This window comes from Kogia breviceps, chromosome 6 (assembly GCF_026419965.1).
Source record: "Kogia breviceps isolate mKogBre1 chromosome 6, mKogBre1 haplotype 1, whole genome shotgun sequence".
Classification (NCBI taxonomy): Eukaryota; Metazoa; Chordata; class Mammalia; order Artiodactyla; family Physeteridae; genus Kogia; species Kogia breviceps.
The window spans coordinates 67482113-67509933 of record NC_081315.1 but is presented as its reverse complement, the minus strand read 5'-3'; the positions used below and the strand labels follow the sequence as shown (position 1 = coordinate 67509933).

At 40.5% G+C, this 27821-nt stretch overlaps 1 protein-coding gene across 15 annotated transcripts in view; it reads right to left on the bottom strand.

The window, feature by feature from the left end:
* Positions 1-27821, bottom strand: part of AFF1 (ALF transcription elongation factor 1) — a 216006-nt gene that overhangs the window by 46657 nt on the left and 141528 nt on the right. For 5 of the 15 annotated variants that reach the window (XM_067036018.1, XM_059066399.2, XM_059066400.2 and 2 more), the window contains 4 exons: positions 15734-15778; positions 10697-10783; positions 9716-9752; positions 6021-6072 (listed from right to left, as the gene is read on the bottom strand). In XM_067036018.1, coding sequence (XP_066892119.1) covers positions 6021-6072; positions 9716-9752; positions 10697-10783; positions 15734-15778 — 221 coding nt within the window. The remainder of the gene's footprint in view (positions 1-6020; positions 6073-9715; positions 9753-10696; positions 10784-15733; positions 15779-27821) is intronic. The other 10 variants (XM_067036020.1, XM_067036019.1, XM_067036022.1 and 7 more) reach the window with 3 other exon arrangements.

Genomic DNA, 27821 nt, shown 5'->3' with positions numbered 1-27821 from the left:
TAAAAACATATCTTGCCCAATTTTTCAATCTATGCTCAAATTAATCTGGGGTCACTTACTGTAGTAAATTAGCAGCATGATTAAAAATGAGACTTAAATAGACCCTTAAGGACACCCTTAAAACCATGTTCTCCAAATGCAAATGAATACTTCAAAGCAGTCACTTCCAATAAGAATTACTCCCTAGCCGTTTTCAAATGCCTTCAGAGCCTGTAGCCATCAAGCCCCTTTAAAGGTGGCAAGTATTATCTGCCTCCCTCTCATCATTCAGGCTCCAGATCAAATGTCACCTTCTCCGAGGGACCTTTCCTGAGCCTCCCAGAAGTATCACCACCACCACCACCACCACCACCACCCCCCAAAAAAACACCCTGCTTCCTCAAGCCTGTCTCTGTCACATCACCTAGTTTGTATTACATGCCACCCGCATTGAGTTACAAGGCATGGAAGACAAGGACTTTGTGTCACTGGCTACTATTTCCCCAAGTACCTAAACCAGCACCGGGCACACAGCGTGTGTTTAACAATTATGTACTGAATGGATGAGTGGAAGCAATTTTTGGAAGTATCTCCAAATAGCCTGGCATCCAGCCCAGAGGCCAATATTTATATAACTGGGGTCAAAGCATGTTAAAGAACGATGAGAATGACTTTTCTTATGTAGAACATAAGCAAACCCATTTATGTAACACTTACCTATTATATACCAGGCACTTGATAAATTTATTCTTCTTGTCCATTTTATTTGACCTTTGGTCTAAGACCAAGTACGGAAGTATATGTTATCCTAAAGGGGTGCTCCCAGAGTAGTTCAAGCCATCATTTGAGAAATATATATAGCTCCAAGAGGAATATTTTGAAGAAGATGATCTTCCAGCACCTTAGCAGTATTTTTATAATTATTTAAAATATGCTTCATTTCATAGCCTCACCAAAATATCCCTTCAATATTATGCAAGTTTCCAGCATAAATTTGTATACAGTGTTAAGTTAAATATTGTCCTGCAAGGGATCCTAGAATATTGTCTACTAAAGCCAGAACCCCAAGAATTAAACTCACTATTCCAAAAGACTATACTTCTACCATGAGCGGAGGTGATTCTGCATTTGGGAGTTTCAGCATTTTCTAAATATTGATTTAATGTGTCCTAGTAACTGTAATTCTGAAATAGGCAGATTAAACATTGCACATAATGACCATTTGTTTGCTTTCACCTAAGCATGAAAATTTCTTCAATACCCAATATTACAAATTCTGATTTCTCCGTAGCATGGCTAATAGTAACTCACTAAAAAAAAGAAAGCTATATTCCTTATTCTCTTTCATTTTATACCTCTACTGTTTCCCTTGAAAACAAGCAGAACACTTCCTTCTATATCTAGATTAATAAAATAGTTATGAATACCAATAACTTTGGATTCACAATCACTTAAGTTTGGAGTGAAAATAAAGTGCATCATTTTCCAGCAATGCCAGATATTTGAGAACTGAGAATTATTATTAACAACAAGATCTCCATTTACATTCTGAGAAGCTGAAGGTTTAATGTAGACCTACAAATGCATTACTGACCAGCACAAATGTTTGTTACTTGTTTTCAGAGGAGCTGAAGAACTGTGAATAAGAGATAGGGGTATAATCTCAAGGACAAATAATTTATAAGTTTTGCCCATTAGGGTGAGCTCTGCTACTTCAACCATACATTTATCATCAAACAGCACTTTAAGTCAGAGCTGTCAATTGAAATAAAGATCCCAGGTAAGACGCCTTTATATAGCACTTTTAAGAAAAATTATCGTTGATTTATAATGTTGTGTTAATTTCTGCTGTAGAGCAAAATGATTCAGTTATACACACACACACACACACACACACACATATACAATACACATTCTTTTTTATACTCTTTTCCATTATGGTTTATCACAGGATATTGAATATAGTGCCCTGTGCTATACAGTAGGACCTTGTTATTTATCCATTCTATATATACTAGTTTGCTTCTAGCACAACTTTAAAAAATAAGACAAAAAGAACTACCTGGAAAAGTAAAAAACTTTTTTCCTTAGGTCAAATATGATTTAAACGAACAAGTAAGGCATTTCTTCAGACTTAATTCTCAGACATTTCAGCTGACACATGTCCTGATGTGATGATTTTATATTGCAGTAAACTGATAGACTGAGTCTTCCTTAGTTCTTTAGCAAGATATTTATAATAATGCTTTGAGTAAAAGTTGAAAACTCAGGCTCATTTAAAAAGGTTATCAGACTCTTCCCAGCCTTTATTAACTTTGCACCATTCGGTCTCGTCACACTTCCAGGACAATCCCAATCTTCACATCCTAATACTTCCCTCATCTCAAAAGAAACTTCCCAAGTAAGTTAATAAAAATTCCAAATTGCTATAACTGCTAATTTCTGTCTCTCAGTCTAAATAGGTAGTGACCATTTCTGAAGTAAAAATAAGGGCACCATCTAGTAAGTACCACCTAGTAAGTACTTGGCAGTTTGGGGGTAGGTAGGGGATGGGAGGGAGAAGGAAGTTTACCACAATAATGCCCATCAACTGCTCTATAGTTTCTAAAACATCAACACGTTATCCCTTTTGAGAGGTCGGCAAAAGCACTGACATTAGGAAACTGTGTTTGACTGTACAGAAAGGGAACTATCCACAATCACGTGAAGGACGTAATAGCTGCACAGAAAAAGGAAATACTTTGGTACTTCGCCCTGAGAACTCAACAGACCCAAGTCGTGGAAAGGAAGAGGATTCCAAAGCTAGGAGCCCTTAAACCAACATTCCCCCACCTCAAACTTAGAGGCAAATAGCACTGGATCCCTAGCTTATCACTTCCCTGAGATACCTGGTAGAAAGAATTCATCATTTGATAATTAACTAGAGCTTCAACTACAGAGATTAAAAGTAACAGATTTAGCACATTTCTTTCACACCTACATCCTCTACGAGCTGGCTAACGGTCCCCTGCCCCCAAGTCTGGACAGATGTGAGAGTTAATACAGACTCTCCACAGTTTATTCTCTAGTGCCAGGCCCCTCTTTTTCCCCTTTATTATGTACCGCTCTGCTTCTGTAAGGAGGCCCAAGTACCAGTAACTCTGAAAGAAAAAGCAGTAGGACCTATATGGATTTTTAAAACCCAAGTACAAATGACCCTGTAATTAACATTTTCTTTCCTGACATTCAAAGTGCATTTAGACCATCTCCCTGCCACTCTGTGTGGCATTCAAACAGTTTAACTGCTTGTCAAAGAACCCTAATGCTGACACTAGATCAAATTAACCTTCGAGCACTAAGAGATGTGCCACACTAACTCTGAAACAACGACTGTACTCTACAGATTAACTGGGACACTGCTTTCATCCAAGCTCCATAAAAGTGATTTCTTCTTCCCATAGGTACATTTCATTTCGGCACTTATCAATACCACCAGCCCCACCACACACAACCCTTCGTATCCACCCAGTCTCAGTATTACCTTCTTTTCTCTATCACTCTTGTCCTCTTCACCTGTACTAGGCCCTACTTTCATTCCTTCTCCAAGTTTATTAGGATCAAAACAAATACTCTTTTCTAGGTAATTTTTTTTTAATTTGGTCACACTGCGCAGCCATGCAGGATCTTATTTCCCCAACCAGGGACCAAACCCAGGCCCCAGCAGTGACAGTGCAGAATCCTAACCACTGGACCGCCAGGGAATTCCCTCTAGATAATTTTAAGAGAATTTTTTTAAATTAATTAATTTTATTTTTGGTTGTGTTGAGTCTTCGTTGCTGCGCACAGGCTTTCTCTAGTTGAGGCGAGTGGCGACTACTCTTTGTTGCAGCGCACGACCTTCTCATTGCAGTGGCTTCTCTTGTTGCGGAGCACGGGCTCTAGGCGCAAGGGCTTCAGTAGTTGTGGTGCGCGGGCTCAGTAGTTGTGGCTCACTGGCTCTAGAATGCAGGCTCAGTAGTTGTGGTGCACGGGGCTTAGTTGCTCCGTGGCATATAGGATCTTCGCGGACCAGGGCTCAAACCCGTGTCCCCTGCATTGGCAGGCAGATTCTTAACCACTGCGCCACCAGGGAAGTCCCCCCTCTAGGTAATTTTATATAGGGTAAACCAATAGTTTTTATCTAGAAAACACTACATATGTCACAATATATGAGCAAATAAACTTGCAGGCACCTCTGACTTCAGTGGTTTAACTCACTTAATCAGGAGAACCACCCATTTCTCTGAGTAGCAAAATTGTCACAGAAAATGGTCCGAGTCCCTATCAACTACCTTGTCAGAAAGCTGATGAAAGTTGGTGTGGGAGGCTGCAGCTTTGGCCTGCCCGGGTCCAGATCAGACCCAGCTGCCTTTCTTCCTCTACACACACTTCCCAGGGACAGAGCCACTTCCTCCCTTTGGTGCCACGGCTTCCACCCGCTCATTCCTCAGGGAGCTCCTCCTTTCTGTTCTTATTGCCAAGTGGGATGCTCTCAGCTGCCCTTTCCTTGCTGCCCCTGCCAAAGACCATCAGCCAGGGCCTCTTATGGTCTAAACAGATTTACTGTCAACCATCACAAACAGCACAAGGTATAAACCCTTGGGGAAGTCACAGAGAGTCCACACGATTATTGTAAGTGTGATCCTTGGCACTGTCCTGTCTATTCTCCACCAGCCATCAGATAGATTATACTTAGAGGAGGAGGTAGTTGGTTAAGCTAAGTCGGTGATTCTAGACTTTCAGAATTCAAGAGTAAAAAAATTTTTAAACAAAAAGAAAGGGGAAAAAAAGAAAAGGCCAAAAACGAAACACACAAAGAATAACATAGGGTTAATTTTTTTTCTAGTAAAGAACAATAAAAATAAGCAAAACTTCACCATCAGCCAAGACCACAAATGAAACAGATTTGTATTACACATACAAAAATCCATCCTTCAAACTATAATAAACATATCTTTTTAAATTTTTTTTATGTTTTTGTTTTTGGCCGTGCCGCACAGCTTGCGGGATCTTAGTTCCCTGACCAGAGATCAAACCGGCACCCTCCACACTGAAAACGCACTGTCCTAACTACTGGACTGCCAGGGAACTCCCAATAAATTTATCTTTTTAACAACAACAACAACAACAACAAATCGTTATTCTTTTTTTCTTACTTTGCTGTGGAGATGTGAAAACAATTGCATCAAGGACCTGGCACTTAGGAATAGTGATTTAACTCCGTTCCATATTCAGTCACAGTAAGGAGATAAAAGAACCTCTTTGCCTCAACTATACAGTTTTAAAAAATTCAGTCCACAGCAATACCCCCTCCCCAAAATACACAGAACAAATACTATGCCTCGAAAATAGAAGAAAGCTGGAACTTGAACCTGAAATCCTCAGAGACTAGCAACTCTGTGTTAGTAACTGATCAAATACTGAGGAGAGAAAGGCCTCCTCACTTAGTCCCTGAACCACTGCTAGTCATGAAAAGAAAGAAATACTAGTTCAATACCACCAAGAAATGACAAATTGGGTCAAAATGCTGGTTTAAAAATCTTTACTATGTAGTTCCAAAAACTGTTCCAAAAACCCAAAAATATATCTGGACTTACTTGGCCTTAATAAAGCACAGCTGGGCAGTAAGACTCTTTCTTTATCAGTTAAAACTAGGCCAAAAAAGTGGCAGAAAGTCTGAAATTGTGCACATCCCCCAAAATTTGTTTCCACAAGCTAAAACTATTTAAGCCTGAAATTTATAAAGCTAAAACCTTCTATTTTCCACAGTTAATATGTAAATAATGGCTCAAATGCCTTTCTTTTTGAGAAAAACCCTTAGCAAACTCTTAAGGTACATAAACCTTCAACGGGAGAATTTAATCCAAATAGAACTGTTGGTCATTTCTTCCCTTTACACTGCAGCAGTATTTTATGAGTCATTACTTGAAAGCAAGGAGGAAAAAAAATCTAAGCAGCAGATTTACATGGGAAATTACAATGTTATATTATGAACTTTTAATAAACAAAAGGATTTTACTTACGATGTTCCTTGCTGAGAATTACTGTGGGTTTTTGAAGATGTATCATATTGTTCTGTAGGCGAGGGAAAAATGATCAGAGGAGAACAATGACAAATTCATGAGACCATTAGCTATAAATTCCCTCTTTTTTTGCTGTCCCCCCACTTTAACCTAAACACTTAATATACTTAAATTATGTCAACCAGAGTGCTATACACTGCTTATAAAATAACATTTATGTTACGCCTAGAGAGAGAGCTTGCTCAGAATTGGAAAGCCCTAAACAGAGTGAATACACTTTGAAAGCGCCACCCGGCATGCCGACCACACTGCCGTGGACAGGAGACTCTCCTTGCTGTCAGCTGGCAGGGCTCCCTTGTGGAAGCACTAGGATGGGGCTGCAGCCACCCTCACCTGGTTTAACGTCACATATCTATCCGTGATTCGCTAGCACTCTCTTTTGTAGACTCTGTCCTTGGCCCACTGTGCTCCCACCCATCCCCCCACTATTCAACAGCCCCCATTAGTTTATTCAACTGCTATTTACCAACTGCCTATTAGACACCAAGATGTTCAAGGCACTTGACCCCATCCTCGATGAGCATACAGCTGACTGAGGGACATCAAACAGGCACGTGTTATCTACAACCCTAGGCAATGCAAAATCAGCGAGAAAATCAATCATCTAAATGAACTGTCCCGGGAATCTACAGACTGGTCACTCTGTTGGTCATGACGAAAGAAGGCAAATTAGAAAAGAAACAAAATTAATTGTGTCACAAAGGATGGGTGAGATTTTGACAGAATGACTGCTGGCAAGAGGGAGATGAGGGTGGGGAAGGCCTTCAGGCAGAAGAGACGGTGAGCGAAGGCTGAACATGGGAGGAGTTGAAATGGTACAGATTATGACAGGGGAAGGCTGGGGTGCAGAGTAGGGGTGGGGGGAGGACCAGGGAAGTCAGATTTTAGAGGGCTCTGAGTGCCACAATAGGATGTTAACACTTCAGCTGTCAGGTAATGAGACATCTCCAAAGCGCGATGCAGCTATCCCTCAGAAAGATTAACCTGCTGGTGCTAACTGATGTAACCTAGAAAGGAATGGGAAATGTTAAGTGTGGAGGCTGCAGACCAGCTGGGAGGCTGTGTTTGTCTACGCCTGAGGCAATACAGACCTGAAGCAGACGGGGAATGGAAATATGGGTGCCTTTCAGACAGGGGTGAGGAGAGTGACCACAATTGTCATGTGGAGGCCCCTGAATATTTGCAATTAAACGCTTTATCCTCATGGTGGCAGCAGCTCTTATATGATATTTTTAAATTGCTTGCCCTTCTGGCTAGCAAGCTAGGGCTGGCACTACAAATTAGAGGGGCTAAAGTACACTCACATGTACTTCTACACAGTCCGCTTGACCCGGTCCTAAGCTCAACAAGGCTCTGGTAATCCTTAGGCAGCCGTGTTTTTTGTACATGTGAACATAAATACTGGGACATACAAGTAAAATCCCTATACTTCATTCTCTACAGACTCCAAAACCACAATTTTTCAAAAAATTTGAATTATCTTGCTGGGCATACTTTGAGAAATATATGTCACACTCCACTTTTCTGAAAGCTATATCTGCACACACTCCATTCCTTCTTCATCCAACATACAACCAGACCCCTCCAGGATCCAACTAGGCCCCCCAAAGGCCACATTCTCACAGAGGTAAAAAGGGTTTCCAGCAGCAGCATAAAAGACCCCAAGGTAAGCATCTGCTGAGCCAAGACCTACAGGAGACCTGCCAGTGTCTGAAAACTTCTCATCAGGGCAACGAGGAATCAGCCTACACTGTTCCACAGGCCTGGAGGGCCACCACCCCTGGCAAAGAAAGTGCTTACCAGTTCATGTTCAACTATATTTTGCTAAAAGGAGAAATCAGACAGTTTAAAGGATTACAGGGTCTTTCTAAACCAGGAGGTAGCAATCACGCAAGCTGTAAGTAATTCAGTGGAAAGCATATAATCTGCATGACTGGCAGCCCTAGCAAATTTGGGGGTGGGGTGAGGAGCAAGAGGTAAAGGAACGCACAGCAATCCCGCCCACAGCTGAGCTGGTGAACCCCCTGCAGACTTATGCCACTTCACTCGTTATCTATCTTTGGATGGGCTGCCAAGATGTTGAGAAAAAAAAGATTTCCCAGTCTCCCCAATACTGTGCAAGATGATCAGGTTTATCTCTCTGCATTTGGGGGAACTTTATTTACTTTTATTATTATTATTTTATTTTTGGCCATACCACACAGCATATGGGATCTTCATTCCCTGACCAGGGATCGAACCCATGCCCCTTGCAGTGGAAGCACGGAGTCTTAACCATTGGGCTGCCAGGGAAGTCTCTGGGGGAAATTTAGTCAGGAGTTATTTGCAAAGTCTTATTCAGTACTTCTAGAGCAGGGGGCAGCAAACATTTTCTGTAAAAGTCTGATAGTAAATATTTTAGACTTTGCATACCATACCTTGTGGCATAATAATAAATGAATGAGCATGGCTGTGTCCTAATAAAACCTTCTTTACAAAAACTAGCTGTACAACAGATTTGACTCTCAGGCTATAGTGTGCCTATCCCTGTTCTAGAGGAAGATTATTTCATTTCTTGTTTTTCTCATCTTTTTTACTCTCCTCATATCCTTGTAATTTAAACAACAGGATAATCAAGGGGAAAACACAAGTGAGGAAAAAGAATAAGGTGGAGATACTTCAAGAAGAGTCACCTCTGTGGAATATCTATGAGCAATCTTCTCCCAACACATATATGCACACTACGCACCCTACTTTGGTCTCCCTATCCATTGAAGACTAACACTTCATAACTTGGGCACTCACCATATGTTGATGAACTAAATGATTGCAAATACACCAGTCATTTTTGTAAGGCCTGAAGTGCCTTGCACGTAGTTGGGACACAAAGAATTTAGTGAACCGAGAGGTTACTGATAAAGAGAAAGGCTGGGGCTTCCCTGGTGGCGCAGTGGTTGAGAGTCCGCCTGCCAATGCAGGAGACACGGGTTCGTGCCCTGGTCCGGGAAGATCCCACATGCCGCGGAGCGGCTGAGCCCGTGAGCCATGGTCGCTGGGCCTGTGCGTCCGGAGCCTGTGCTCCGCAACGGGAGAGGCCACAACAGTGAGAGGCCCGCATACCGCAAAAAAAAAAAAAAAAAAAAAAAAAGAGAGAGAAAGGCTGGATCCAGTTAGCTTTCTTCTGTTTCCCACTGAATTCTCAAGTATTTACAATACATTAAAAGGAACCCAAAAAAGAATTACTTGACAAATACATATAGAAGGTCTAGAGAAGCTATGTGCTCTCTTCCTTATAAAAATTTCTTGTTTTGTTTAAAATAAATACAAGAAACACACAAAATACCCCAATCTACCCTTATATACAATTCCTGGGTAACTGCATTTAGAGTCACTCTCAAGATATTTATCATACGTGAGGTAATACCAAACTATATTTTATTTGTTAGGTACTTTACTAAGACATCTTTGTTCACTCTTTGCAATAATCTGAAACTCCACCTAAAGAACAGCTTTATGTCTGCCCTTCCTTCCTATTCTTTAACCGTAGGAAGGCTTCATCTCTGCTGGAGCATGTTTCATTAATGTTTTCTACATTAAAACAGTAAAAACCATGTTTTGCTCTCCAATGCAATAATCAGTTCCACATATTTACTTACTTTGGTTTAGGGTTGCAGAACTGATATGCTGAGAATCCTAGAAAGAAAAATAAAAATCTCTAGTTAATAAAAATATTAAGGTTTATAAATCCAAGGTTGCATCACTGTTAAATCTGATAAATATTGATAAATCTAATTTTTACATAAAATAGGTTGTATTCCTTCTGTTGTTTCCTTAAGTTTATTCTTCCTTTGGTGTCAAGGATTTTCAACACAAAGTATAATGTTTTACCTTAAAATCAATAATAATAAATTACATTTTTAAAGAAAAAAGCATATTAGAAACATATTAGAAAATATGTAAAGTATCTAACGTGGTAAATTCTGGTTTGGGTAGATAAAACCTCAATGACATCATGGAAAGGAAGAGCGATAATATATTAACAATGTGCATGTATAACAGGCTGGACTGAACACAGATCTGAAGGTGATATTGCTATATCCTGAATGTTATCCAAAAGTAGAAAAGGCGAGGGGACAGTGTTGTTAATATATTGTTCACAAATACTTTAACAGAAATGTGCAAGTAGGCAGTTCACCTTGCTATTAAAACCATCACGAATGCAGCTGATTGCATTAAACTTTAAGAAAATGTAGGAGGTATGACAAGTGTAAATGTATATCTGTAACGTACCTAAGTCCTGAACTAGGAAGCAGACACCCTACCTCACTTAATTCTCCTGTACCTCCATGTCCCTCTTCTAAGGTAAAGAACCTCAAAAATGAAAGAATTTATTGTAAAGTCCTGAATACTTTCATAAGCTACAAAACCCTATACAAATGTAAGATGTTCTTACTGACATAATTGGAGAGTGAAGTATTTGAAAGCATTAGGAAGCACTTTAGTAGCTAAATTAATTGCAATATTAACCTAATCTCCAAAGAGTTCAACAAATACTACTTGATTAATCTGGCACACAGCGATACTTCAGACTTGTCACTGGTGTGGATGCAGTGCCTGCTAGACTTGTAAGGAATTACCTTTGCGGGAAAAGGAAATTTGGAGGGCTCAGCTGTACTAGGCGTGTGTATTGCTGTCAAAGGAGGAGGCCATGAATGGGTCATTTCCTGGAAAGAGATTTGGAACGGGAAGAAAAAGTAAATTATAAATAGAACATTTATTGCTATTTAAGTTAACTTTTTAAACTGAATGTAGAGTGGAGTGATGGTAAATGAAAAGTGAAATCTTAGAAGTTATTTCATTTACTTTTTAAAAAAGCTCCTACTTGGTGGGCTATGTTCAAAAGCTGAAGTTCTCCAACAAACAGAACTGAAAAGAAATCAGTTCGAGAAGAAAAACAAGAGCATAGAACAGGAATGGTCTTAACACTCTGAACAGCATGGAGCATAAAAAAGGTAGTAGATATTACCAGAGCTTGTGTAACTATGAAAACTCAGTTCTGTCTCAATGCTTTCTTTCTCTCTCAGCTTCTTTATTGCATTTCCTGGAATTATTTAAGTTCAAAGGAAGAAGAACTTTCCTGTTTGACTTAAGCAAACAAGTAATTCAGGTCACTTGTTCCACTTGGGAGAGTTTTAATGGATTTGACCCTTCCCTGATACACATTATTAGTACATAAGAACTTTTGCAGAGAAGGCCTTAAAAAGTGACCGCCCCTTTTCATTAACAGAAGTTTCATTTCTATTCACTGCTTTCATGGAAGCAAGATTTCTATATCTTCCAAATTAATATATTTATCTTGACATGAGTTCTTTTTTTCTAAGCACATTCACTTGCTGGAAAACAAAATGTCATATTAAAGGTGTCTAATCACAAATATGCACACGCACACACACTTTGCTGAAGAGCTAAAATGGCACTGGAGATTAACGCCAGCCCCTTCCTTTTACAGCTGAGAAAAATGAGGTCTAAAATGACAGGATCAGGTCCCCCAGGAAGCCAATGGCTGAGAGCACAGGGAATGGCCCCTTTGCATTGGAGTCTGAAAGAAAGAAGTCCATTCCCACGTGTGTCAGACCTGCCAGGCAAACTGGCTTAAGACTGACAAGCAACCCTCCACCAGCACACTGGGGCCCCCAGATCATGCTGTTACCTCACCTGTACAGCACACTGTGGTGGTGTTTTTTTTTTTTTTTAACATCTTTATTGGAGTATAATTACTTTACAATGGTGTGTCAGTTTCTGCTTTATAACAAAGTGAATCAGCTATACATATACATATATCCCCATATCTCTTCCCTCTTGCGTCTCCCTCCCACCCTCCCTATCCCACCCCTCCAGGTGGTCACAAAGCACCGAGCTGATCTCCCTGTGCTATGCAGCTGCTTCCCACTAGGTAGCTATTTTACATTACACACTGTGCTTTTTTCCAAGTGCTGACCAACCTCTCCATCACCACAGAAATGCCATCTGATCCTTGCAACAACTGGAGATGGAGCTGGGCAAGCATCCCCATTCCCCACCTCTGAGCACATCTTCCCCACCCTTCCCCACAGCCGCCCTCCAGGTTGCTAGAACCTCAGAACAGACAGAAATGACCTGGCACAGTGACAAGCAAAGTAACTGATGCTGGCTCGAGTAATTTTTGTTAAAGGTGATATCATGCCCTTGCTCACCTGACTAACCATCTTTTGTTCGGTACAAAAGAGGAATTCTACACTAAAGTATAATGAAAAGAGTAGCAGCTCTGGAGCCAGGGACCCAGATTGGATCTTAACTCTGACCCTGCTGGTCAGGTCAGCCTGAGGAGTTTGAGCTCTCTGAGCCTTAGTTCTCAGGAAGAGGTGGACGAAGACCACTTATTTTTCAGAGCATAAAGTGCTGGAATACATGGTCAGAGAAAGCACTTAATAAATTAAAAGCCTAGTTTTTAAACAATTTTAATACTGCACCAAAGAGTTTCCTGTTGTTTTATTTATTTGACTATACTCTAAGGTATGCGACCATGAGAATGTTACAATGTGAAAACTTGTAATAATTGCAAAGGTGTCTGAAAGTATCATCCTTCTGTCTTCCAAGAATTTCTTTAGAATCCCAATGGTGCCTATGACTTTTAGTCACCAATGATTCCCAGGAAATATCTATTGTACTCTCAATGCCTAAGGCTGCCCCGGCTATTAAATTAGGCAGTTGGAAAGTGCATAAACTCTTTCAGGCCTTAAGTGGTTTGCTGATAGTGTGAAAGAATTTATATACTTCCCTAAATGCTTAGCTTACTAGGGGAAGTTAGGCCTTATCAGAATTGGGGCCATAAGGAGAGGAGGGTGCTCAGAATTGCAGGGCCCTGAATTCACTCCCTACCTTAACAATGACTTATCACATGAATGGGGGTAAATCACTTAACACCTGCTTCACTCCTGGCCTTCTAGGTGCCACAGCTGCTATCTCCTCCCCACTCTCCACCCTGCTCATTTTGCTCTAGACACTCTGTCTAGTTATCGCTGTTTTTCTAATACACCAACCTGTTCCCACCTCGAGGCTTCTGCACTCTTTCCTCCAATCACTTGCCTGCTATATGACTCATAGCGCTTATCAACAACTGACATTTTACTATATATTTATCTTCCCCACTATGGTCTCCACAAGAGCAAGGACTCTTATTCACAACGCACCCCAGTGCCTAGAAAAGTATGTGCATCTTCACGGATATGTGCTGAATAAATGAACATTCCAGTGACACTGGTACAATGAGTGGTACAATGCTACCACTCATTGTACCAGTGTCACTGGAATGTTGCACTGAGATAATGTCTACAAGCACTGCTTTAACTGCCCCAAAAGGCTGTCCAGGCTGTAGAAAACCTGAGCCGTTTCCATACACCCACTGAGGGCACCATCCCCGTCTGGACCCTTGTGCATGACCAATGCCTGGTTGCTGGTAGTGTCTGCCTGCTACCTTCTTACCCTGCCAGTCTGCACAAGTCACAGGCCACAAATGCCCCTTCAGTAAAACACTGCGACTCTTAACATTTCCACCAGAGAACCAAACACTATCGTCTATAATTGATTTTCTCCTTTAGGGAACTATTTACTGGTTCTATTGCCCATCAGAAAGATCTGTGTTAGGATTCCTGGCAATCTTCATAAATTACTGGCAGGAGATAAGAACAGGAACCACGAGGCAGAGGGAAGTATCTGGATGACATCTGAGAGTGAGAGCTGGATGTGACCCTAGAGTCATCTACTATCTACCAGCCCAGGGCCTTCATTCTACCCGTGAGGAAACTGAAGTCCAGGGAGTACACATGACTTAACTGAGGCCCCAAAAGAGGAGAAGAGAAGGGGACAGATTCCAAGTCTCCACAAAGCAGAGATCCATGCCCCTCTTCAGTCCAGGACATCCTGCGATTTACTCTCTCTCTCTGTAAGACTTCCAAATGAAAACACTCACCTGTGGCTCGCATTAACCATCTACTTTCAAGCATTTCCAGGTAAGCAAGAACTCATTAAAGTGATGTTGGCTGAGAGGGGAGGGAGGATGGATGAGTTTATTAAATTAAAAATGCTTGCCTGATGTTCTAATACTATCACCTTACATAAAGGACTCAACAAGTCCTATATTAACACACATCAAAATGTTAACAGAAGCATTTGACACATGCAGGAGACAACCAATCTACATTGTTGCATTTACTTTTGAAATAACCATGGAACAAATCACACACAATTTCAGAGAAAATGCTAAGGCTATTATTTCATAACTAAGTCATTTGTTACTTTTATGACTCATCTTACCAAAGAATTTCAGAAATACCAGAGGGAGAGGATAAAACAAAAGCTTGATCAAGATATCTTATTATTAATCTTACTTGCTGGTTGGCAAAAATTTCTCATTTTCAGCAATACAAAGTATGTTTCCTTAGAGGTATTTCTTTCTTAGAAAACACTAACTACAAAAGTAGGATACCGAAGATAGTAAAACAAAAATAATAGAACTGTTTTGCAAACATCTGGCTAGACACCACCTCTGTCAAAAATTGCAAATGAGAAGGTAACCAATATACTTAATTACTGGTTTCAGCACCACCTCACTTAATACTTTGCAATGAAAACTTAAAGGAAAAAATTGGGTAAGCATATTTTGAGGAAAAAAGTATGCAGTGGGGATAAAAATTAATAGGTACAAGTGTCATATCTCTCTGACTTCCAAAAAAAACAGAAAACAAAAATCAGAAACCTTATAGCAAAAGATAAAGTAAGAGTATCATTAAAAGTGACATGGAAGAAAATTAAGAGCCACAGAGGAGGAATGAGAAATAAACAAACAAAACTCTCAGTCATTACAATTACTGTGTTTGAGCATTAAATTTAGCTCTAGATTTCCTGGAAGTTAAAGCCAAAATGGGACACATAACAGTTTACATAATTCTTCTCTGATAAAAAGAAAGCATGCCGGTTCATCAGGAGAATTTATTTATTTTCCTGGAACTGAATTCTAAAAGGAATTTGTCATCCTCGTGCAAGGAAAACTGAACAAATGGATAATGGATTCAATGATGTATTTGTAGAAGCAGCACAAATGTTCCTGGCATGGTCTCAATCAACAAGAGCAAAATATAACCCTTTCAAGGTAGGTGTAAAGATGTCCATTTACTTTCTACTATTTTTCTTTTTATCCCTTTAAAAATTCATGGTCTCACTGACGATAAGGCCAAACATATAAAGTGTCACCTATAAAACACCGAGAGGTGAAAACCAAGCACTACTTAACCCCTGGTACCCCCTGCTGCAGTAGCACAGGGCATCTCCTCTCTGGGAGGTGAGCAATTCTCCAGGGTCTCTACAGACAACCAGAAAAGCTTAAGGGAGATGTCATAAGACTCTGGTCCAAATGCCTCGCAGTTTGTGGACTTCATTTCAATTAAAATCTGTCAGTTCAATAATGTCCTAAGACTCGCTTTGTTATTATTCTGGTTTATTTTGCTTTGGGAGGTATGAGGGGAGAAAATGTTTAAAGGAGTTTAAAACGGCAACTGTTCATTGAAGTCAAAGAAAATGAATATATGTCTGCCTACTTAGGTATTTCTTCAAGCGAGAAATAATAACAAAAAGCTCACCTTCAGAATCTCTTCAACACAATGGACTTCACTGGGGTAGGTCTGCTGAATGGGAAAAGCAAGAAAAAGATTAGCACACAAACAAAAAACAACTAGAGTGCTGGTATTAATTAATACAGCAACACTCTTGTAAGTAGAATCACCTCAGGGCCCACCTCTTAGGAGCTAAATAGGAGAAACTTCACATTCTGGATGAAATAAAACCAGAGAGATTAACCTGACCTAATCGTGCAGGAAAGGTTTCTGCTGGAGACAATGACAGACAAATTATGACCCTTAGGTCAAAAGCTTCTGGTGGAAAATATGTATATTAAAGAAAATTAGTACATTAGTAAATCTAGGGGAATAACAGATATAACAAAAGTGGAGGTGGTGTTAGTTTGCTGCTTTATAGCAACATCTGTCCAGTGAGCCAAGTTACGTGAACATGAAGATGGCAATCATTCTGAACATCTTACTGAGCCCACAGGAAGGAGGCCAGCATCCAATCAAGGATAGATTTTATGGTAATATTATGGTAATATTCTAAAATATTAGAAATTTTACCTGCCAAAAATGCATTTTAAATTGTAGCCCTACTTGAAGTCAGCATTTCCATCTTACACACACACACACACACACACACACACACACACACACACACACACACACACACACACACAATAGTTCTCCAGAGACAGACCCTAGGGAGAGAGGAGATTACCTAGGGTCTTAAAGAAAGATCACCTTGCTTATCCCCAGTTAAACAAATGACAGCTGCTGTTGCTAGTATCACAACCATAGTTTCTAAGAAATGTCATTTTACAGTCTTTACATTTATAAGTACAAAGAAAATGGAAAAGTAAAATCTTTTTTTAAAAAAATCACTTTTCCTTAACTAGAGATATGGAACAAATCCCCTGACTTCACAGTTTTTAATGGAATATCAGCTTTCGCTGTGTGTCAATTCATGAGCCAAGTGCCCTGGGCAACTCCTGTACAACACACACCCCTCCCATTACTGCCCCTGCTGTGAAGAAAGCACTGCTCTTCCCAGTCAGCTGGTCCAATGCTTGCCTCACAGCCAGAGTGTAGATGGAAAAGGGTTCTTTTCAGGGCTCTCATCTCTAATTTGAGTGTAATTTAATACAGCATTGGTCGTTAATTCCCGATCTCGGGTTTATTAATCCATCATTTCCCTCATTCCAGTTTCTTTACGGAAAAAGGAAAAGAGCATACACACTCTCCTGGAATTGAATCTAATGGACACGTCAAAATTCAGATGCAATTTGACCTGCCTAGGTCTGGTTTTAAAACATGTAAATTTCATGGAGATGATTTTATTGAAATGTTTGCAGTTTGCTATTTTTGAGGTAGGGTCTGGAAGTTAGGAGGTATAACCAAAGAATCAAGGGTATCCCCTTTCTCTGCTGGCCCTACTGGACCTGCCTTTATGCATTATGCATGTCAACAACAGGACCTGCTTACCAATTTTTGTTTTTCAAGACTATTAAGGAATGCCTAAAAACTGAACCAAATATTACAGCACAAATGTCAGAAACAATGAATGCTGTTTTGACCTGTGGGTAAAATGTAATTATATCCTACAGGTTTTAATCTTTCACACGCGTCATTAGGAACAACAACAATCAGGAGTTGAAAGTTAATCAACAGAACAGAGCATACGACTCCTGACTCTGGTTAAATAGTCCCCTCATCCTATCTGCTGATGGAATAAGAATAAGAATCCAATTAAAATATCTGGCAGTCATGGGGGACGGGGTTAGGGGAGGGATGGAGTGGGATGCTGGGGTTGGAAGATGTAATAAGCTTTTATATACAGAATGGATAAACAACAAGGTCCTACTGTACAGCACAGAGATCTATATTCAATATCCTATGATAAACCATAGGGAAAAGAATATTTTAAAAAATGTATATGTATGTACAACTGAATCACTTTGCTGTACAGCAGAATTAACACAACATTGTAAATCAGTTATGCTTCAATTAAAAAAATTTTAATTGACTTTTTAAATTGACTTTTTAAAGTCCCTGGTTATACCACCAGGGACTTCCCTGGTGGCGCAGTGGTTAAGAATCCACCTGCCATCGCAGGGGACATAGGTTCGATCCCTGGTCCAGGAGGATCCCACATGCTGAGGAACAACTGAGCCTGCAAACCACAACTACTGAGGCTGCGTGCCACAACTTCTGAAGCCTGTGCGCCTACAGCCTGTGCTCAGCAACGGTAGAGGCCACTGCAATGGGAAGCCTGTGCACCACAACGAAGAGTAGGCCCCGCTCGCTGCAACTAGAGAAAGACCACATGCAGCAACGAAGACCCAACACAGCCAAAAAAAAAAAATTTTTTTTGATTAAAAAAAATACGGCAATCAACGAAACAGTGAGGCACAGTTGGAATGAGGGCAAAAAAGATTTGCCCACTGCTTCCAAAAGAATGGGGTCAGGAAGCTACAACTTCAGGACATTTAAAGACTTTTTGATCTTCATCACTACTCAAGCTGTCAACCCTTAGCCAAGACGTTTCATGTCACTAAAAGATTCATTTTTTTCCCTAAAATTTTATTACATGAGATGAACCAGGACTGAAGAAAATTTTTCCACAGATTATTGTTTACTGGTATCAGGGTAAGATAAATATTGTTCAACAGTCACCATTTAACCTGTTTAAAATTCTAACTAAAGTCTAAGGCTCAAGCATTAATTGGTTAATGTACTGTGAATTTTCTTATCAGGTCCATTATGAAAGTGGGGGTATTTCAAAGGGGTGCCGGAATTCCATTCCAAATACATGAGGATATATCATATGTAAAGATCTCCATGCAGCACTAAACTTATAACGGCAAATAACTGGAAATGATCATAAAATAATGTAAATACATGTACTTGCATGGAAAGATGCTCAAGGTATTTTCAACTTTTTCTTTGGAAAGAACCTCATACTTACAGAAAAATAACAAAAACAGTAAAAGAAATTCCTACAAACCCTTCACTCAGATTCCCCAAATGCTGGCATTCTACCACAGTTTGCTTTCTATTTTTCTCTCCCTGCCCTCCACCCACACATCTACACTGAGCCATTAAAGAGTAAGTTAGAGAGTTAGAGTTAATGCCCTTTTACCTCTAAATACTTCTGTGTGTACCAAGGTATGCCTTACAGCTTTATTTAAAAGGGGGGAGGGTGTTACCAGATCGTCTGTATAGTATGAGCCCATTTTATGTTCCATCTACCCAAGATTCATATCCCCACTCTTCCCTGACCCAAATTAGAGACTCAGACTAGAGTACAGTAGGTATCTCAGCTGTTTTGCAGAGGAAGATCCATAAAGACCGGCTGCCTGGTTTTAAAAAGTACACCTTGGGGCTTCCCTGGTGGCGCAGTGGTTGAGAATCTGCCTGCTAATGCAGGGGACACGGGTTTGAGCCCTGGTCTGGGAGGATCTCACATGCCACGGAGCAACTAGGCCCGAGAGCCACAACTACTGAGCCTGCGCATCTGGAGCCTGTGCTCCGCAACAAGAGAGGCCGCGATGGTGAGAGGCCCGCGTACCGCGATGAAGAGTGGCCCCAGCTTGCCGCAACTAAAGAAAGCCCTCGCACAGAAACAAAGACCCAACACAGCAAAAATAAATAAATAAATTAATAAACTCCTATCCCCCACCCCACCCCCCCAAAAAAAGTACAACTTGGCACCTCCAAGTCTGCCACTGGAAGGAGACTTTCCAAAAAGGGAGCAGCAGTTCAACAAACCATCATGGCTTAATCCCCTTCCTTAAAATCCACTTTCCCCACAGGGTCCCCAGCTGAGTAATGCCACCCCTACTCAGAGAAGCCAGGTTCTCCCTTCAACACTGTGGCCAAGGAGTAAATAATCAGCCTCTCTGAAGCTCAGTCAAGTTAAGGCTGAAGATCTTTAGGTAAGACTTCTTCAACGAACAAGGGATGATTAAAAAGCAGCAACAACAACAATCTGTGCTAACTGCATGAATGCAGAAGCTCTAGTTTGCAGGTCCTTCCCTGTCTAGCGCACCTTCAGGGGCAGAGGCACTGACTTTAGACATTCACAACCACAAATCACACTGTTGTCTCCCACCTTCAACATCTAGGTTCCTAGAGGAGACCAGCTTGGCTACCTCACACATATGGTGTCCTGTATATACACGGACCTCCCATGGACCTCCCAGCAGAGCCCTCACTTCCCCATGGGGTATGGCCTTAACACAGGAAACCATAATCCTATTCAATAATTAAAAAAAAAATAGTAGCTACTTATTGAATACATATTGTACTTGATACTGCATTAAATTCTCACACATTTCCTCCGTTTGATACCATCTATTGTAAAATGCACCATCATTAACTTGGCAGGGGAAAAGCTACGGCACTAAATGTATGCATCAACTGTAGATACATCCCTTATTACAGACAATGAAAAATGAAATAAAAATTTGAGGGAATCCTGCATAATGCTCCATTTCATTCTCACATCAATCTTTGCGGTATAACCCCCAGTTTTTAAAATGAAGACTGAATTCTAAAGAAATTAAGTTACATGTCCAAGGTCACACAATGCTCTCAAGTGACTGAGCCTGACTTCCAAATGTTGCTACACTACTTTTCCAAAAAACTCAACTTCAGGCAAGAGACAAACAGATTAGTATTTAAGGAGGGGATATGATCCCAGTTGTCGTATGCATGACCAAAACCATCTTCAAAGAGTACTGTTTTCCCTGTGTTTGTGCAAAGAAGTTGGTATTCAGACTTAACTGCCTCTTACTACTGCGGGTACTTCAGACAAGAAAAGGCAGCGATGCTGGCCTCAGTCTGATTTCTCACTCCTCTTGGAATGACACTGAGTGATCCTAAGGAAATGCACTGATACCAAAATATGTCAGTAAATGTCTTCTAAGCATGACACAGTTTGTTTTAATAAGCTAAAAAGAGCCGGACGGAAGAAATATACCTCACCGTTAAGACCAGGAGGCTCTGGCAATACTGTGTTTTAAGCCTCTCAAGTTTCAACTGAGCAGCACTTTTTTAACAATGCTGTTCTCAAAAAGGCTTAGTTATCACTAACCAGAACTGCAGGGAGCAACAAAGGCAGAGTGCTGACGAAGGAAGTCAAAAGATCTTGGATTCTAGTTCTGGCTCTGCCGAGGATTGGTTCTTGCAAGGCTGGCTGAGATTCAACTTCCCTGGGACTATCTCCTCATGGCAATAAAGGGATAATATTACCAATCCTAACCGCTTCACAGGGTTGGTATGAAGGTCAAATGTGAACCTTTAAAAACTAACAGGAGGGACTTCCCTTGTGGCGCCGTTGTTAAGAATCTGCCTGCCAATTCAGGGGACATGGGTTGGAGCTCTGGTCTGGCAACATTCCCACTGCCAAGGAGCAACTAAGCCCATGCGCCACAACTCCTGAGTCCACATGCCACAACTACTGAAGCCCACGCGCGTAGAGCCCGTGCTCCTCAACGAGAAGCCACTGCAGTGAGAGGCCCATGCACCACAATGAAGAGTAGCCCCACTCACCGCACATGCCACAACTACTGAAGCCCGTGCGCAGCAGTGAAGACCCAACGCAGCCATCAATCAATCAATCAATCAACTTATAAAAACTATCAGGAGGCACTGATATGTGAAATAAATATATGGGGTCAACATTATCAAGGCAGTCTTCACTGGTGTGACAGCTTTTTTAAAAATTTTTTTAATTTTTGCGGTACGCGGGCCTCTCACTGTTGTGGCCTCTCCCGTTGCGGAGCACAGGCTCCGGACGCGCAGGCTCAAGCGACCGTGGCTCACGGGCCCAGCTGCTCCGCGGCATGTGGGATCTTCCCGGACCAGGGCACGAACCCGTGCCCCCTGCATTGGCAGGCGGACTCTCAACCACTGCGCCACCAGGGAAGCCCGGTGTGACAGCTTTTAAAGAAACCCCAATAGGTTCTCTCTCATTTTATGTTTTAAAAGATTAAACAAATTCTCGTGCTATTTTTCTTCAAACATATGTCAACTTTTGGACTATGGTTCAGTCTGTAGTATCTACTTACTGCTCACTTATCCCAAACTAACTAGATAAGCCACACTCTTCTTGCCTCTGCCTGGAACCCATTTCCCTCTCCCACCTCTGTCGGGAAAACTACTCAGACTCTTAGTGGCAGATTAAAAACTATCTTCTGGGAAATATTCCTTGATTCTCTCACTCCCAAAACTGTGCATGTGCTCCCATGGCTGTCAAACCCCCTCATGTCCCACCATCTCTGCTTCTCCTAGATTACCAGTTCCATGACTGCAGGGGCCAGCTCTGCCTTGCTAAATCACTACCAATCACACACTGCCTGCCAAACAGAGGCAACTAGTCAACATTTGCTGGTGCAGTTTTCAGCCTCTGAACTCAGAATACGAAAACAAATTCCCAATTTTTAGAGCATTAGAGACTTTCTAAATACTGTAACTTCTTTGAATTATAAGCCAACATCTTAATTAACAAACTACACAGAAATAAACATACAAGGGACAAAAAGGAAATTGTTTTGCATTGTTTTCTCCTTCAAAACATTAAGACTACTCTTAGAAACTATTTTTCCCATATCAGATTGGCAAAACAAAAAAAGAAAGACGGACAATTCTGTGTCTATGAGATAGATGTGGGGAAATAGGTGCTCAAATACCGTGTTTGGTGGGAGGGTAAAACAGCACAATCGCTGAAGACAGCAATTTGGCAGGAGCCACCAAATTCTATTTTCTCATGCTCTGACCCAGCAATTTTACCTCTAGCACCAGCTCCTACATGTACAAAAAGATATATGCACAAAGTTATTCACTTCAGCCTAGTCTCCAAATAGTAAGGTACTGGAAAAAATCTAAACTCCCATCTAGAGGTAATTGGCTAACAAAACTGTGTTACATGCCCCTTAGGCAGAAAAACTAGGCAGCCATGACAAAGAATGAGGGTGCTCTTTGTGCACTGATTTGGGTAATCTCCAAGCTATACTGTTAAGGGGGAGGGAAAAAAACAGGTGCAATACATGCCAGGATTTGAAATGAAAAGGTGACATCAGAAGAGAATATATATGTTGAGTTATTTATTATGCATAAAATACCATTGGGAATAACACAAGAAACCTATAACATTAACTACTCCTAGAAACGAAAACTAAGTGGCTGGAGGGCTAGAGTAATAGGAAGATTTTCACTGTATATCTTTTAAAATTCTGCATTATGAAGTATATTATGTATTTATAAAGGAAAACACAAAAATTAGATTGAGTAAAAATTTCTACTCAAAAGTACAGCCAAAGGTCTCTGCCACATTTGTGTTTACTCTCTATTTGCATTCTTCTATGTAACTTTCCTTCTCCCAAACACACGTCTATATGAATCTGTCCACAGCTTCCTCCTCGGAGCTCTGGGTTTGCCTCATGTAACACTCAGCACACTGAATTGTTTCTAGATTTACAGTCAGTCTTCCTGTGAGGTTCTCCTGGGAAAACCTAGGACTTGGTGTCTGGCCCAGTATTTGCTGGCTAGTTCACTCTTGTTTCCCAAACTAGAACGCTACAAAGCCCTTGAAAGAGATGTATTTGGGATGGGGGTAGGGGTGGGCTCTCTCTCTCTTTTGTTTAATCAGTCATGCTTAAATACTGGGCAGATACATTTGAAATAGACAAAGCCTCGTAGGATTGTTGTGAGGAAGAAATAAGACAATGCATGTTAAATCTAATGCAGCACAAATAAACTTAAGCACTTATCATGAAGATGCAATAATCAGCACTTCCCAGAGACAGATTAGAGGAGGAAACCAAAAGGCCTGCCTGAGCAAGGTTCTGGCATAAAATCAATTTTATTCTGTGAATACAAAGTAAATTACCTAAATAGCTAGGCCTATTCCAAGAACTCACTCATACTGCTTGGGTATGCCTACTCAGGCTGAAAAAGGCACAAGGTTCTAACAGTATTACTTTTTCAGAAGTGTCATGCCCTTTGGGCAACTAACTAAACATCTACTTCCACACCCAGTATTTTAGGTAAGAATTTTTTTAATCCTGGGCAGATTTATGGACACACTTATAGTACAAAAAAAAAAACAACGGAAAGCTACAGATTGTTAATTTGGAAGGAAGGATAATGGGTCAGAAAACAGAGACTAAGATACTCTTAACAGTTTTCCTAAAGATGAATAGTATTATAAAGCAAACCAATTTTAACCGTCAAACTCTCCCTTCAAATAATTAAACACCCTGAATCTCTACTCAAATATTTTCAAATAACGGCAGGGTTTGGGGTAGTTTTGTTTTTTTTTTTAAAGGTGATAAACTTCAATATGTAGCAAGGAATTACATGTTCCCTGAAAGCCTCTTTTTAATGCCAAACTGGCCTGCCAGGCATGGAGGCTATCACAATTACAGTTATGCTAACTGCAGAAATCTCTATAGTTCCCCCAAGTAAATGTTTCAAGGAGAAGAGGAAAGAGATTGATGAAGGACAAGATTATTTTAAATGATGAGGAATCTACAGGTCACCTACAGCTATCATTCAACAAAAATTTACTGTGGAAAGACCAAGCAATTCTATTCATGTTGGAGGAACTAGAAAAGGGGCAGCAGTCTGGAAACATGGGTGTCACAAACACTGGCTGTCCTTTCCTGGAAGTCTTCCTTCACCTTGACTCTGCAACCATCTTCAACTCCGAATGGTAACCCATGGTGCTCTAATCTGTCTCCCCCGGAACGGTTTCCTACAGGCAGGGATTGGCTTTATTCATCCCAGTATCTCCCAGGGCCTTAAAATAATTCTGGACTAACACAGACATGCAAGTAATATTTGTCAAATGAATAAACCTGATCTTGCCATCTCATGGCATCTCTGACAGAATTCACAAACATGAGCTAGCCAAAAAGTAATTATGAAATATTTTATAGTGAATTCTCCATTTTTTCCTATATATTGGAAGCAATGTGTGTTTGCTCAAATTTGCAAAACTCTAGGCAACTTCACAGAACAAGGCTGTTTTGTTAAGACACAGAAATTGTCAACTGAAAAAAAATAATAATAATGAAATTCTATCACCACCATCAACTCAATGAGATGTTTTTCACCCAAGGAGTAGTTGCCTAAGTGCAATTTGAGGATGTGAGTTTCTCAGAGAGCAGTTTCTAATGTGACAGTAACATCAGATCATGATTGTTGGGGGAGGGGTACACTGGGCACTTGGGTGGGGTAAAGGAAGGGTTTATCTCCTTGAGGCTGGAGATCAAGAAATAGTCCAGGATAAATGCAGAAGGAGAATGCTGGAAGCTTGGAAGATGTGCTAGCACCCCAGTTCACTTATTAAATGAGAGCTAACACACACAAATGCTTATAAAGTTGACCTTTAGGTAAACTCCTCTATAAGCGAACTATGTTATCTCCCTGCCTTTCAGCAACTAAAGCAAAAACAGGCTAAAAAATGAAAAGAAAAAAAAGACCCTAAATATCATTACTGAAACTTAAACCCTTACAGGAAGAAGTATTTTGAACTATATGTACTTTAAAGATTAATGTGAGTAACTAGAGAGTTTATTGTTCCTTTCCGGTTACTCTGATTTTACCAGTGAAGCAATTTGCTTTAGTGTCATAAAGAATTTATTTTTCTAAAGTATATAAAATGTACGAAAGCTCATAATTTGTATTAACGGAACTAATTAAAATATTTGGAAATTCTGTTTTGATCTCTATTAAAAGAGGGAATCTTTTAGTCACAAAACCTAGGATTGAGTTCTTAAGATCTGGTTTAAATAAATAAAAATAGGAACCATGAGTAGCTATTCCCCACATATATAATTATAACACTTACTTTATATAAATATAAAAATGAATATTAGGGGAGTAATAAAAGTGCTGGTTTCATTTATTGTATTACTATACTTCCTGAGATCACGTGAGTATATAAATTTTAATATATTTGTAAGGCTTCTACAGAGTCATATGAAATAGTTTTTATTTTACAAAATACTATTTAGGGACTTCCCTGGTGGCACAATGGTTAAGAATCCACCTGCCAATGCAGGGGACATGGGTTCGAGTCCTGGTCGAGGAAGATCCCACCCACATGCTGCAGAGCAACTGAGCCCGTGTGCCACAACTACTGAGCCTGTGCTCTGGAGCCACGAGCCACAACTACTGAAGCCCACGCACCTAGAGCCCGTGCAACAAGCCACCCCAGTGAGAAGACCGTGCACTGCAATGAAGAGTCGCCCCCGCTCACCGCAACTAGAGAAAACCTGCGCACAGCAACGAAGACCCAACACAGATAAAAATAAATAAATAAATTTATGGGGGCGGGGGGGGACTGAAACACTAAAAAAAAAAAAAAAACAACTATTTATGTTGCTGCATTATATGCAGAAATATTTTTAGTAAATATTCTTTATGACAATATGTCAAATAGCTTCTTGGTGTAAAAGTGACAAGGGGTGGGGTGTACCTGAGATAGGTTTAAACACACTTAAAAACAAAGTACCTGGATGAAAAACAAATGCAGAAAACTTACCACTGTTTGAGAGTAAATATATCTAATCTCAGTTATTCACCAACTTTCTAACTTTTGCCTGTGAACTATTACCATTCACAGTGTAATAAGAAATCAGAAATCCCCAGTTTTGTTTTTTTTTGCAGTACGCGGGCCTCTCACCGTTGTGGCCTCTCCCGTTGCGGAGCACAGGCTCCGGATGCACAGGCTCAGCGGCCATGGCTCACGGGCCCAGCCGCTCTGCAGCATCTGGGATCTTCCCAGACCGGGGCACGAACCCGTGTCCCCTGAATTGGCAGGCGGACTCTCAACCACTGCGCCACCAGGGAAGCCCCTCCCCAATGTTTTAAGACTTGAAAAACACTGTGCCTTTGACGGAAGATCACATGAGACCCCACGAAGCCCACTGTGGGCATAGCAACCATGAATGATTTAGTAAGACTGGCTAAAAAGCACTGCTTTAAAAAAAGAAAAAGACATCACAAAGAACAAGTCTAGACAGTGGTTCCATTCCAGTGATAATAAACTGACAAGTTCTTTCAAATGGTCCAAACTACATAAGCTAACTCCCCTTCCGTAACCAATTCAACTCACTAAAACAACTTTTAAGGTTTTATTTTAAGAGGAATTAAATTTTGATTTTTGAGTGGGTACATTGATTTGCAAAGCACAAGCAGTCTTTCAATTAAAATATACCACTGCAGGCAGGGTGTTAAACTGAAGTGTGATGGTGTTTTGTGACCATGCTTACTCCATTCCCATCCTACTCTGTTCTCTCCCCACCTCACACACACAGACGCACACAAAAACACACAACACGCACACACAAGTACTCTCTCACAAATCATATTAAGGGATGGTTCTGAGTCTAAAACAACACTACTAAATTACTCTGTCAACCATGACAGGATTTATCGATGCATAAACCTGTATTACTGCTCCTTTTTGAGTGTATATGTCTATCAAATTTAAGTGACAAACAATGTTCGGGAACCATGTCTAATTCTGTGTTTCATAGGGTGCCTGGACATTTTTTTTTTTTTTAATAGCTAGTAATAAGTGAAGACTACAGAGGCACGAGGGGGGGGGACACGACTTTCCATTGGTTTCTGGATGAGGTTGAAAGAAACTGAAGTCATATGAATAAGATAAGCCATTTAATCCACGCTTTGTCTGAAAGGACATAAAGATTTTTATCCTGGATTTATTCCAGTGGTAATCTCAACAGTTCCTCTGGGCTAGGTGTTGGTTGTCGGTCTCCTGGCATCATGATTTTTAAAAACAAAAAAACAGAAACCAGAAGGGAAAAAAAGGAAAGAAAATTACTGAAGCAGTAGGCAAGAGGCAATATATACTCTGAGGAAACAATTTGAGCTTCAAACTGCCCTGGGGATTACTGATACTATAATAAACACAGAGGAGAGAAGGCAAATAAAGATGGCCTTGCCCTTTATATCTTAATTCTGAATAAGTAAATTCCTTTTTTTTTTTGGTCTTTAATATTGGGTAACAAACAGATTACTTGCCAGGATCTAGAAAAAGGGCCCAAGATCATTCGAGAAAGTATAATTA